The 14,232-nt window shown below is 54.9% G+C and overlaps 1 protein-coding gene across 1 annotated transcript; it reads left to right on the forward strand.

The window, feature by feature from the left end:
• Positions 1-5,123: 5,123 nt before the first annotated feature.
• LOC132248872 (E3 ubiquitin-protein ligase TRIM11-like) lies at positions 5,124-13,090 on the forward strand. The gene is made up of 5 exons (XM_059723377.1): positions 5,124-5,280; positions 7,359-7,454; positions 11,484-11,714; positions 12,483-12,505; positions 12,616-13,090. The coding sequence occupies exons 2-5, from the start codon at positions 7,398-7,400 to the stop codon at positions 12,860-12,862; spliced, it is 558 nt and encodes a 185-aa protein (XP_059579360.1). The 5' UTR covers positions 5,124-5,280; positions 7,359-7,397; the 3' UTR covers positions 12,863-13,090.
• The last annotated feature ends 1,142 nt before the right edge of the window (positions 13,091-14,232 follow it).

The raw sequence follows: 14,232 nt of genomic DNA on the forward strand, positions 1-14,232 counted from the left end.
GACCTTGATGAGGGCATCAGCCACCACGGGGGCCTCGATGGAGGTCAAGGCAACTGCCTCCGGGTACCGCGTTGCGTAATCCACCAGAGTCAGTATGTATTTCTTTCCCCTACGAGTCCTATGCTTCAGCGGTCCCACAATGTCCACGGCCACCCTGTGGAAGGGTTGGTCTATGATCGGGAGGGGCTGCAGGGGAGCTCTTCTCTTGTCCCCGCTTTTGCCCGTCCGCTGGCATGTCTCGCAAGATTTGCAATAGTCCGTCACATTCTGGGCAATTCTGGGCCAAAAAAAGTTCACCTGCAACCGCTGGCGTGTCCGTTCCCTGCCCATGTGACCAGCTCACGGTAGATCATGAGCCAGGGCAAGCAATTGCTGTCTGTATTTCTGGGGTACTATGAGCTGGCGCTGGGGCTCCCTGGTCTCGGTGTGGTTCTTCGGCACCCACAACCGATAGAGAAGCCCCTTATCCCAGACCACCTGTTCCCTCTTGTCCGGAGTGAACTCAGTCTCTTGCTCCTGAGCCATCTGCCGGAGTCCCTCCAAGCTGGGGTCCTCCCAAACCTCCTGCTTGAACTCCTCTTGCCCAGCTAGGCAATCAGCAGGGAGTGCACACTCACCCACAGGGACTTCCTGGGTCTCCTCCCTGCTAGTGTCACCTCCCTCTGCCACTGACAGATTACACCCCTCCCCGGGACTGTCACTTAACCCACCCTCGGGGTTACCGGTTCCCTCTGGGACCAGGGTGCAATCGCCGTCTGCAGGGGTCCCTTCCCCTGCGGCCAATGGTGTGACTTTCTCCCGGGGATTTCCTAACCCCCCTTCTTTAGCCTTCCTGCTCTGCAGGCGAGTCACCGCATGAACGGTGTGGGGCTTTGGCTCTTGGATCTGTTCCCACCTCCGGAGCTGGGCTTCCTGCTCTATAAGATCCCGTCCCACCAGGATGGGGGCCGGAGCCCCTTCCAGTACCCCCATTTCCAGATACGTTGCACAGTCGTTCCACACGACGGGGGCACAGAATACCGGTACCTTCTGGGGTGCGGACCCCACTCCGTGAATAGTGAGGGTCTTCCCCGGGATTATGTCTGCAGGTGAGACCAGGTTGGAACTAATCAGTGTCACACTGGCCCCCGTGTCCAGTTCCCCCACAAGGGTCCTCCCCTTCACTGTGATCATGGTCCGGTGGGGGGCCATCACCTCCTCCGAGTTTGTGATCCTGTAGCAACAGACACTCTCCTCAGAGGGGCTCCGGCCCTCCCCCTCACTGCTCACGGCTGTTGCACGCCTGACGGGCCTGGGTCTAGTGCTTAGCTTTGGGCAGTTGGGCTTGATGTGGCCCTGCTCCCCGCAGTTATAGCACCCCCTCTTTTCCGAATTGGGTGGTCTGTCCGAATCTGGGGCCGCCTTGCGCTCGGCAGGAGGTGGCCCTCTTTCCCCTTTTTGACCTGGGCCTCCCTTCCCCCCTCTTTGGAACCCTTTTTGCTCCTTCCCAGAGTAGGGAGGCTTCTCCCGGTTTAGCAACAGTCGGTCTGCAATGTCTGCGGCCTCGTAACCATTTTTGGGGTCGCTATCCCTGACCAGGGTCTTAATCTCTCTCGGACACGAAAAATAGAATTGTTCCAGCACCAGGAGATGGCTTGCCTTATCTAAATTGTCAACCTTGGCTTCAGCTAACCATTTACTGCATGTGTCGTACAACATGACCACATAATCATTCAATGACTTTTCGGGTTGTGGGCGCGCATTCCGGAATTTTTTCCGAAAATAATCCGGTCCTAACTTGAACCGTTTGGACACAGCAGCTTTGAAGGCATTATAGTCATCAGCTGCGTCTGAGGGCAGGCTGTTCAGGACCACCGCCATGTCACCTTCTACCAGAGCAGACAGGTACATCATGATCTTTTCCTCCGGCACCTTGCACCGCTGGGCTTGTCTTTCGAAGTTGCTTAGGAACACCGCAGGATCGTCTCCCTCTCGGTAGCGAGCGAAGGCGGAGACGTCCAGTTTGGGCTGTTCCCCGGACGCTTGCGGAGGGTTCGCGTTTCCCCCAATGGTCTGCAGACGGAGCTGAGCATCGAGCTTTTTCTGCTCGTGCTCTATCTTTTGTGCCTCCAACTGGGCTTCCCTCTCCATCCTCCTCTCTTCCCGCTGTTCCCTCTCACGCTGGGCCTCGAGCTCCAGCCTTTTCAATTCTAGCTGCTCCTTCTTGTGCTGGGCCTCCAGCTCCATCCTTTTCTCCTCCAGCCGTCGTTGTTCCTTCTTTTCTTCCTGCTGTTCCCTTTCACGCTGGGCCTCCAGCTCCATCCTTCTCATCTCTCTCTCATGGAGTCTCTGTTGCTCGCTCTCAGAGAGTGATCTCCCGGCAGCCTCTGGGCTTGGGGAGCGGGAGTGTGGTCCTGGGTCAGGCCCAGGAGTTGACAAGCATGAAGCTGACGCTGGTTCTGACTCGCTGGTGCACAAGAGTTTAACCAGCTCATCCTTCTTTAGCCTTCCTGTTGCATGAAGGCCTCTCTCTTTTGCCAGTTCCTTCAGTTCGGGCACAGTCATCCGGACATACTCGTCCGCCATCCTGACTCTCTACCCTTTCCAGTCGACCCGATGTTAAATTAGAAATTGTTTGCTCAAAGGATTTCAGTGACTCTACTCCTTTCCCAAATTATGCCTCAAATACAGCAGGGTATTCAGATCCCACCCCTGCCACCACGTGTGGCGGGCCGGTAGGGGGCACTCCTGCGTTGAGCTGCCCACCTCCCCGCGCCCGACCACCTTCCAGGCTCCGAGTGCCTCCCTTAGGGTGCCTCCCGTCCGGCCGACCCCTTCCCTGGAGCACACCCGCTAGCCTGGGGTCCCGCTGCCACCATCCAAGGCTCTGGACTCACTTCTGGCTCTGCGCACCTTGGAAAACGCAGGCCTGATCGTCCAATGGGTCCTAGACCCAATACCAGCACTTGGGGCACTTCCCCAAGTCAGGGGCTTATTAGGAAGCCTCCCTTAGTCCACAGACCTAAGGGGCATCCTAGGCATAATTTAGCCCCACCCCTCAATACGTCTCCCACACCGGTCACAAAGGAGAACTTTATTGATGACAAGGGGTAGGGCGGAAACAGGGTAAAAGGTAGAGCAGTATCATAGAAATCTTACAGGAATATCAGAGGAATCCCATAGAGCAAACCAGGGTGGCTGAGGTAGCCGTTTAAACGCATCTGAGTTACTGAAACTAAATATCTAATCGGATCTTTAGTAGCTTACTCACTCTCATCGTCCAGAGGTAGTTGTTGTATCCTCTGGAGGCAGGGCACTCTTGGAGCATGTGGTGATGAGGAGAGAGCCAGGCTCAGATTCACCTGGATGACCGCATGGCTAATGGCTGATGGCTGACTCCCCTTCTTCTTGGACCGAGCCCTTAAATAACCTCTCTGACCTCAGCAGCCCGGTCCAATCGAAGCTGCCAATACTGGCTACAAACCGACCAATCTCCCCCGCATCCCTGGCTACCTGGGCCCGCGCAGGGCCGGGTCTTTCCCCCCTGCCCAGGTGACCAGAGCATCCGCCTCCCAGGCGCCAGGCTTTTGTCATGTAGACCAGGTGGGAGATCCCCACCCTGAGGAATGAAACACCAGCCTCCCAGGCTGGCTGAGACAGGTCTCTGGAGAGGGGCACCGACGGGGGCATTTCTGCCACAGTTTCATTCCTCAGTAATACGATTTAATGGGTTGGCCTCAGTAGTACGGTTCAATGAAATGGGCTTGCCTCAGCAATACGATTCGATAGGCTGGTTTCAGCAGTGATAGGACTAAGTCCCCTTCCTTCAGTCCCTTTCAGGTGCTCCGCGGCTTCAGCGTGAACTAAGAGATTCGTGTTCACGGAGAGGGTGGTTCAGGTGATCAGTCTGACCCGGGCTATACTTGCGATTTTTCCTTCGTTGTTCTACAAGTATAGTCACCTCCAAATTGGGACAGCAAGTTACAGTTTTTATTGAGTGAGCTGCCGTCAGCGGGCTCCTCCTACTCAATATATGTCACTGTTCCCAAATTTGGGCTCGGATCTTACTCAACAGATAATTTTGCCTTTGTTGAGCATTTTAAATTACCTTTGGGAAACTTCCATATCACTGCAAATGCCCTTTTCTTACCAACCTGGTCAAAAGGCCCCAGGGTTTGATCTCTTGGAATTCAGGATATTTGCTCTCTTCGTAAAAGATTTCTAAAAGATGAAATTTAAATTAAGACTTTAAGCGAAGTCAGGACCTTTTGCACGTAGTCCCCAAAACAATGAACTAGATAAGGAGATAAATCTTATCTTCTTCCTGAAACTGGCTAATGGGCAACCTTTACAAACATTCAAACTATTTCATTCAATATGACAAAAAGAAAGAAGAGACAGAGTGCAAAGCCAAAGAACAAGCGGCTAGAGGTGGAAGGGGGAAAGGTCCAGGAGACAGAAGGGGAAGTGCTGGAAACAGCAGTGGGAACGAGCAGGAAGATGCCTGTGAAGGAACAAAATGCTGAGGAAGGGGAAGGGGAGGAAAGTGATAGTTACCTGAGCTCCTCTGCGATTGACCTTTTGGTCAGGACTACGGGGATGCAGAAAGGTGGGGGAGACACCTCAGATTTAAGTAGCGACACGGACGACATCTGATGCAGGGTTTACTCTTCTGGAAAACAGCCTGGATGGCATTGAGCCTAGCAAACTCCGTGGGAGTAATCGATTTGTCAGAGTCTTCCAACGAGGGTTCAAGCGGGAACTGTGCCTGGAAACGTGTCCAGCCTACACCAATACCATCTTTGGGTGTAAGTAAACAATCTTTTCAATCAACCATTACGCCTCCGTAACTCATTCTAACTCGCGTGCGCAAAACCGCCCCGCGGTTCTCTCCCACCCCGCGTGCCCGGGCTGCCGGCCACAGACCGCGTGTATGGGAGACGGGACTGGTATGACCCTGGTTTGCCCCCGGCTTGCCCATGGTCGCATCATTAGCACCCACATGGACTAGGACCATGGGGTAGTAATCGGTGGGCTTGATCCTGCCCTGAATTACCTCCGTCACATCCCGAATCCTCGCTCCAGGCAGGCAGCATACCTCTCGTGCGCTGACTCCTCTCCTTCCCGCTCCCGGTTCCCGAGTGCTGGGAACTACGTCACCTGCGGCTTTAAAGCCCGCGGAATGAAATTACCCGCCCCGCTCGGGCAGCCAATCAGGCGCCCCGGTCTCCCCGGAAGTGCGTGCGGCAGCTCCGCCCCTAGGCTCCGAGCAGAGGTGGAAGCTGGTGCGGGGTGCTGGAGGTCAGAGCACGTGAAGGGCTGTGGGGGTAAGGGGGCACAGAGCACCCTCTGCTAGGAGCATGCGGCAGCCACCGCCTCTCTTGTCCAGGTCTCCGCCTCCAGGTCCCTTCGGTCTCACCTCCCACGCCTTGTTGTTAAGAAGATTGAAGAGAGGTCAGGTGATAAGAGGAGGGCTAAGATCTGCCTGGATGAGAACCGGCCTCTTCACAGGCTCTTTCCACTCCTGCAGCCTGTTCCTTTCTACGCCCAACCTGGTGTTGAAATGTGTAGCCTTTCCTTACCCCTGGGATCCTGAACCCCTCAGTCAGCAATTGCCACTCGCTCTGCTGCCCCAAGCCTTTCGTAGGGTACCTCAGTCAGTCCTCAGTCTATTCATTGTCTGCTCACTGGCTGCTTTATTCCCCAAAGCCATGGAAGTTCAGTCAAACATCAGTGGAGTTCCCTGTCTCCCATGGTGCACGGCATCGCACTTCCTTATCAGTGAATTCAACACTCCCCCTTTCCTATAACAAGATCAAGTGGTTCTCACTGAATCCCCCTGCTTCACTTAATCCACAGGAGGTTACTTCATGATCAGTCACCAGCCTCCATTGATTCCCCCAACAATAAATTAATTATCTATGAATTCGTCATTTAATACTAGATGAATTCCACAGTCCCACCCAATCCATGGCTAAGCACTTAATCATCAATTAATTCAATCTCCCTTGGTTAATCGAAGATCAGCTAGTTATTTCTGAATTTATGAGTCTTCCTCCTTCACACTAATTACATTAATTGTCCTGCTTTTTTTCTCTAATTTTGTGCATGAAGTGCCAATCTCGTAGGGCCCTTCCACCATTTTAGGAACAGTCTGGCACCGCTCACTCCCAGTCCGTTACCTTCCTTCCCACCATGAAGTTCCCCTTCTCCAGCCTGGTCTCACTCACTGGCCTGGTCTTGAGCTTTCCCGTCCTCCCGGGAACCACACTGGACTCTGGTGCTGGACTGGGAGTCCCAGCTCTGCGTCTCCACGTGCGGTGCACAGCATTTCCAAAACCAGCCGTGCGTTCCCCTCACTGGGGGTCGTGTGTGCCGGGTCCGTGTTTTTGAGCCCGCTGGAGCTCTCGGGGACCATTAAGAGCTGGCTCCCTCCAGACATGGCTGTGTGCAACAGGGAACCTGCTCCTTTGTCCCCGACAGCACATGGACCCTTTTTCTGGGTGCTCCCGTGGCCACGCAGCCCCACTGGGCTTTTCCGAGTAGGTCTGCCCTCGGACCCTGCCCTGCCAATGTTTCTTGCCTGGCACAGGGATGGGAGCTGGCTCTGTCACAGGGGCCGGGCCCTGCTGTGGAACAAGTGTCTGGAGGAGACCAGAGGGGATGTGGAGATGGACCAGGTGTAGGAAATGCAACAGGGCCTTGGTCCAGGGCAAAGCCTGTGTGCTGCAGACCTGCCCCCTTCCGGCCACCCACCCCTCCTGCCCCAGCGGTAAGCAAGCCTGTTTCCCAAACCTGCCCAAGCTAAGTGAGAAGCTGTGCATCCCAGGGACGGACACGAACCCCCAGGGTCAGACACCTCGGGGACATTTCTGAATGAGCTTCTTGGCCCAGCCTGTTGAATGGATTAGTGTCAAGATGAGTGGGGGAGCAGGGCACGTGGGTGCAGGGCATTCTGGGAAATGCACTTCTGTCGAGGGGCAGCAGCTGGAATTTGCTGGTGCTGGAGGGCAATGTTGCACCATTTTTTTTTGCTGCTAAATAACAGAAGGTTTTTGCCTGCTCGTTACGTGTGTCTGCAGAGCAGCACGGAGGTGATTTCTCCCTCACAGCAGAGTTTCAGCTGCGTCTTGTACCCGGTGCCAGAGCCCCTGAGCCAGAGCCTGCAAAGAGGGTTCGAGAGGAGCGGGGATGGGCGCTGCCCTGGGCACGGTCCTGGCCAGTGACTCTGCTGGGTTTTGGTCCCGGGGCCCCAGAGCCCCACACACGGCTGCTTCTGCTGCTTGCTTTCCCTGCACATTTACTGATCTCGTATAAAGCCCTCCTTGTCCCAGCGTGTGTCAGGGTCAGGAATAAGGACCTGATGGTTCTCCTCCCAGGTGAAGCTCCAGCGAGTCCTGGATCCTCTGAGGAAGGCGATGGAGAGGGCCCTGGCGATGGAGTCCAAGGAGAAGGACAGCACCGCGGCGTGGAAGGCAGGTGCCAGTTTGTGTCCTCAAGAGCTCATCCCCATGCAGAGCTGGCAGTGCGGGGTGGGGGCAGCTGTAAGATCTGCCCCCTCAGGGGCGGTGTGCCATGGAGGGAGCTCTTCCTAGACATCAGGGGGATGCTGCGGTCTGGGGGAGAGCTGGGACCAGACTGGGCTGAGGTGCTGCCAGCTTAACCCCTTCCTTGCCACATTTCCAGGGGAGTGCAGAGCCACTGCTCCTGGCCTGGATGACATACTTTACCTCCCATAAAATGGGCCACACTCTGCAAGCTGGAGCCATGTTTGCTCCCAGAGCTGCTTCACTTTCTGCACACCCTGAAGCCCATGTCTCTGTCTTTCCCAGCTGTCCCAGGGCTCTGGGCACCGCAGCAGGATTTCCATCACATCAGTGTTTTGGTTTCTGTGAGGTTTTTCTAGCAGTTCTCTGAAACCTAAATGCCTCATATCACGATGGGCATCACTGAGCCAGAAGAGGACTGGTGCAGAGCCCTTCCTGCGGTGCCCTGGGGCAGGGCAGGCTGGGCACTCTGCATTACCCTGCCCTGCAGGGAACGGGAGCCCTGTGCTCTTTCACCCGCGGTGCCCCCGCATGAAGGGAAAGGGGCTCTGGAGTTTGCTGTTCCCCATCCCAGGGCCAAGGGGGAGGCGGTTCTTGTTGCCCCGCCCTGGGCCCATGGACAGGGACTTCAAGGCTCCCCAGCCTGGGGCAGCTCTCACAGGGGCAGAGGTAATGGTTTGTGGGACTGGTGCGGGCTCATTCTTCATCCCTGCAGTCCCTTCCTCACGTGTCTCTTGTTATGTCCTGTGCTTTTCCTGGTTCTTGGGCTGTCACTTTAGGATATTGCACTTTCCCCACCCTGGAAGGGAACAAGCCACTGGCAGAGGAGCCTGTCTCCTACGGAGAGAGTTCCTGTTGGTGAAGGGGGCTCTCTTGGGGTCCTTCCCATCCATCTCCCTTGGCCAACACAGGCTTGAAGTTCTTTGCATGGAGCACCTCCTGCATCCTCGACCCAGGGACAGCCCCAGGCCTGGCACAAAAGCACCAACATCAACAGATCTATCAGAGATGATCCGTGGCCCACTGGGTTTTGCTCCAAGCCCCAGGGTCTTTGCAGAAGCACCAGATCCTGAATGCCCAGTTTGGGTTTCAGCCCTTTCGGTGTGGAGTGAAAGTATTGTTTCATAGTTTCATAGTAGCTAGGATCAGGAGGGACCTGAACAGATCACCTAGCCTCAGCCCCTGCCACAGGCAGGATTGAATGCTGGGTTCACAAGATCCCAGATAGGTGAGCGTCCAACCTCTCTTGAATTTGCCCAAGGTAGGGGCGAGGACCACTTCCCTGGCAAGTTGGTTCCAGATTTTGGCCACCCTAACTATAAAATATTGCCTTCTGATCTCTAACCTAAACCTGTTCTCCATCAGCTTATTACCATTGTTCCTCGTCACCCCAGGTGGTGCTGGGGAGAAAAGGGCTCTGCCTATTTGCTGTTGATCCCCCCTGATGAGCTTGTAGGCAGCCACCAGGTCCCCCCTCAGCCTCCGCTTGCTGATGCTGAACAGGTTCAGGTCCCTCCATCTCTCCTCGTAGGGCCCGTCCTGCTGCCCTCTCACCAAGCGGGTGGCCTCCTCTGAACCCTCTCCAGGCTGGCCACATCCCTTTTGAAGTGCGGCGCCCAGTACTGGACGCAGTACTCCAAGTGCGGCCTGACCACAGTCGCATAGAGGGGGAGGATCACCTCTCTGGACCGGCTTGAGATGCACCTTTGGATGCATGACAAGGTCTGGCAGGCCTTGCTGGCTGCGGTCTGGCATTGGCAGCTCATGTTCATCTTGGAGTCAATAATGACTCTGAGATCCCTTTCTGCTCCTGTGCTTTCAAGCAGGGAACTCCCCAGCCTGTATGTGTGCTGTGGATGCCTTCTCCCAAGGTGCTGCACCCTGCATTAGTCTACGTTGAACCCCATCCTACTCTCGTCTGCCCACTTTTGTAGTCTGTCTAAATCTAGTTGCAGCCTCTCTCTCCCTTCAAGTGTGTCCACCTTGCCCCACATCTTAGTGTCATCAGCAAACTTGGACAACGTGCTTTCCACCCCCTCATCCAAGTCGCTGATGAAGATATTAAACAGTGCTGGCCTGAGGACCGAGCCCTGGGGGACCCCGCTACTCACATCTCACCAGGTTGAGTACAACCTGTCCACCACTGCTCTCTGGGTGCACCGCATCAGCCATTTTTTTACCCATTCAACTGTGTAGGCATCAATGCCAAAGTTGCTTAATTTATTGATGAGGATGGGGTGAGAAACAGTGTCAAAGGCCTTCTTAAAGTCTAGAAAGACTACATCCCCAGTGACACCATCACCCAAGGATTTAGTTACTTGGTCGTAAAAGGCAATCAGGTTGGTCTGGCAGGACCTGCCTTTGCCGAACCCATGCTGATTGCCCCTGAGCATGATCTCCCCTGCAGCCCCCCACAGATGTGCTCCTTGATGATCCTCTCCAAGAGCTTCCCGAGCACCGAGGTGAGGCTTACGGGCCTATGGTTACTTGGGTCCTCCTTCCTCCCCTTCTTGAAAATTGGGACCACATTAGCTAGTTTCCAATCCCCCGGCACCTGGCTAGATGACCACGAATGCTCATACAGCTGGGCCAAGCGCTCTGTGATGACCCCTGCCAGCTCCCTCAACACCCTTGGGTGGAGGGCATCTGGACCTGCAGATTTAAAGATGTCCAGCCCTTCCAGAAGATCCCTGACTACATCTCTGCTGACTGAAGGCTTGATAGAGCTATCCCTGAGATTGTCCCTACCTCTAGTAGGTGGGATGTCCCGGTCCCTGTTCAAGAAAACAGAGGCAAAGAAACTGTTAAAAATATCAGCTTTCTTGTCTGACATGGCCACAAGATTACCATTTGCATCTCGCAGGGGCCCTACATTGCCTGGTGCCCTCTTCTTGCTCACAACTTACTTGAAAAAGGACTTTTTGTTGTCTTTAATCCTGAACACTAGCCTGAGCTCCATCTCTGCCTTGGCCTTCCTCATAGCCCTCCTACACTCCCGGGCCGCGGAGGAGTACTCCTCCTTGGTGATAGCTCCTCCCTTCCACTGGTTGTGCGCCCCCCTTTTAGTCCTCAGGCATTGCTGAATGCCCTTGCTGGGCCAAGGGGGTTTCTGAGCACTCTTACCCCCTGGCTTTACTCAGGGACTGTTACCCTTTGGGCCTGGAGGATCGCCCCTTAAGGTATGACCATCCCTTGGGGGCTCCCATCTCCTCTACCTTCTGGGCCCTCAGTGCCTCCCCCGCTAGTCTCCTAAGCTCATTGAAGTCCCCTAAACTCATCTGAAGTCAAGGGCTTTAGCGTTGGTGTGAGCCCTTGACACCCTGCGTTGGATAGTGAAATGCAGCAGGTGATGATCGCTATTGCCCAGGTGGTCAAGGACCTGCAGTCCCCTCACCAGGTCATCCCCCGTGGCCAGGACCAGGTCCAGCAAGGCGTTACCCTAGTGGGGCTGTGCACTTCCTGGATAAGGTGAAGGTCCTGTAATACAGCCAGGGACCTACGCGAGCGGTCAGACCTGGCTGTCTGCTCCTCCCAGCAAATGTCTGGGTAGTTTAGGTCACCAATGACAATAACATCCGTTGACCTAACTGCCTCCATAAGCTGACTGGAGAAGTCTTGGTCCAGCTCTTCCCCCTGGTCGGGTGGTCTGTAGTAGACACCTACCATAAGGTCCCTTTCACCATGCCCCATTGTAGTTTGACCCATAGTGTCTCTGCCCCCTCCTCTAACCCAAAGCGAATACTTCATGATGTGAGGTGCTCTTTGACATCGAGTGACATTGTGTGATCCTTTCTCTAGATAGTGCATCACTATATCTAATGTGTGTATTATATATCTGGTGAGAGTATAGCTAGTGACAAAGGGCTGCACACACTGAATTCATGCCTTCCCTCTGCCAATGCAAAGTTGAAAGTGGAGATCACAGCTCACACTTGTTTTTGCTGCTTGTTCTGGAAGAACAAGGTAAAGCGACGGAGAGAGAGAATCAAGGCTGAGTGCGAGAAGCTGCGTCGCTTTGTGAACGAGGAGGAGCAGCGGCTTCTGCAGAGACTGGAGGAGGAGGAGAGCGAGACTCTGCGGAGCCTGGAGGCGAACGTAGCCCAACTCTCCCGGCAAAGCTCCTCTCTGCGCACGCTGATCTCGGAGATAGAGGAGAAGAGCCGGCAGACACCTGCTGAGCTGCTGAAGGTGAGCGTGTGCTGCTGATCCGGCCCCTCAATGCTGCTGCCTTCTGGCACAAAGCAGCCCTCGGCCTGGACCCCAGAACTGGGGGAAACCGAGCCAAGACTCAGACAAGAGTTTCCATCATCCTAGAGATCTACCAGTCTGTACTGGGAGGAAATTCTGATTTGGGAGAAGCCCCAAGTTATTGAACATAAAAGCTGCCTACAGAAATGAAAACAAAGGGATTGACTTTAAGGTCAGTGTGCCCCTCCGCCAAGCCCAGCACATGTCCAGAAATGGTAGCACAATAGTTGGACATGGCTTGCCCAATATCTGTATAGATTGGGCACTTCCACAGGGATTTTTTGGAGCTTTTATGTGATAGCTGGTTGAATCAACTTTAGATTAAAGCCACAAAAAGCCTTAATGAACCGTGTGATCTAGAGAGATGCTGTGGAGCCGGGTCCAAGTAACGTTCGGCCTCTTCCAGTAAAGCACAGTTTATTTGGTTTTGTCATGTCTGTCAGCAGCTGCAAAGGAAATCAGGAAATCTGGAGGTAGCTGAGAAAATGTTCAGAGCAAAGTAATGCTGAGACAGAGGTGATAGCAGAGAAATGGCTCATCCCCCTTGGCTGCATTCAAGTGCACCAGGCAGAGGCAGACATAAGGATTTTCACACTGAAAAAAATGATGCCCATAGAACAGACAAGTCATAAACTCCCTAAATGTTGGCACAGATGGTTTCACCCAGCAAGGGAATATTCACTTTTACCCACCTTTTTCCCTTTCTAGGATGTGAAAAGGACCTTGGACAGGTGCTGTATCTTCCCCTTCCCCCTCCCAGTACATTCCTGCTTGGGCTGTGGCAGGAATATCCATGTGGAAGAGCTGGGCTGAGCGATGCTGGGGGATATGTTCCTCTTAGGAGCAAGGATGTGAAGCTTCAGGAAACAAAAGCTGTTTCAACAGAGCTGAAGACCCCGTGCAGCATCCCAGGGATGGTGGAAATGCTAAGGAAATTCACAGGTACGTGGCAGCACATGGCAGGGTCATTGGCAAGAGCGGTGCTGAGTGCACTGGGGGGTGTAGCACACACAGCACAGGGGGATGCGACTGATGTGTCGGCAGAGAGCCTCTGCAGTCCTGCAGCGGTCTGCTCAGCCCAGGTCTGAGAGTCCCTGGATCGGCAAGGGGAAAAGTCCCGTTGTAGTTTCCATGCAGGGCACGGCTGGGTCACTCCAGTGGGGACAGGGGAAGTTGGAAACAGGAGATCGAGTGGCAGGAACTGGGCCTGGGGCACATGCAAGAGGATAATCTCAGACCACCAGCACTTTGCTGTCCAGCCCTGATCCTGTCACTACCTGCTCCCTCCCACAGCAGGAACAGGGATCCACCTGGTTGATCATTTGAGGGGCAGAACGGGGCAGAATGGTCCCTTCCCTGAGGCAGCAGGAAGGGCAGGTGGCCCAGACGTCAGCCTCAGCCAGGCCTGGCCTTGCCCTGGGAGTGCAGACAGGTGCCCACAGCCCCCAGCCCCCTCCAGGCAGCAACGAACAGGGACCCAACTGGCAGGTCCCAGCCTGGTCTCTGCAGCTGTTTCCTGCCCGTGATGGTGCAAAGCAGCAGCCAGTGCAGTCCTGCCCACACAGAGCTGCAGCCCAGCACCTGGTTCCACGCGGGACTGGGTTTGGGAGAGTCAAGGCATCCGTTCTTAAAGGGGCTTTGATGCCCCAGCTCAGTCTGTGGTGTGGATCAGCCCTGAGGCTTTCCTGAATGGTGCGGGCTTGGCAGGGACATCTGAGGTATCCCACTTATCTTGCCCAGAGCTGTCACCTTCCCCACGTGGGTCAGATGAGGCTGGGGTCAGGCTGAGTGTGGGGAGAGCCTGGCCTTGGCCAGTCTGCATCCAGAGTGGGGTGTAAGATCTCCAGCCCTGCGGGGACACCCTGCCTGGACCTGCCCCTGGACGAATGATTACCAAGAGTGAGGACAGGGGACAGTGGAGGCAGTCCTTGGGGCCTGGGCCAAGCTCTGGGGGCACTGTGCGGTAGGAGCAGGTGTGCACAGATCACAGCCCCTGGGGGACACTGGGGAGGGGAGGTCAGGCTGGAGCTGTCCAGACCCTAGAGCAGGCGCTGCTTAGAGGGGAGCTGGGACTGGCCCCAGGTGCAGCTGAGCTCAGCTGGGCTGCCCTTCATGAATGGAAGAGGCTCTGCAATGAAACCCAGCATGTCCCACTCCTTACACGCACACAGTCACAGTCATAGAAAGAAGAACCGGAAGGGACCAATAAGATCACCAAGTCCAGTCCCCTGTCATGGGCAGGAGGCAACTGGGCTCAAATGAGCTCCAAGATGTCCTTGTCCAGCCTCCTCTTGAACGCCTCCAGGGATGGCAAGTGTACTGCCTCTGCTGGAAGTGTGCTCCACATTGTACTTACTTTTACGGAATCAAAGTTTTTCCTGATGTCTACCCTAATTTTTTCTCAACTACCTTGTCCCCATTGGACCTTGTCCTCCCAACGGGTGACTTGCATGAACAA

Source organism: Alligator mississippiensis, chromosome 1 (assembly GCF_030867095.1).
Source record: "Alligator mississippiensis isolate rAllMis1 chromosome 1, rAllMis1, whole genome shotgun sequence".
NCBI classification, from domain to species: Eukaryota; Metazoa; Chordata; order Crocodylia; family Alligatoridae; genus Alligator; species Alligator mississippiensis.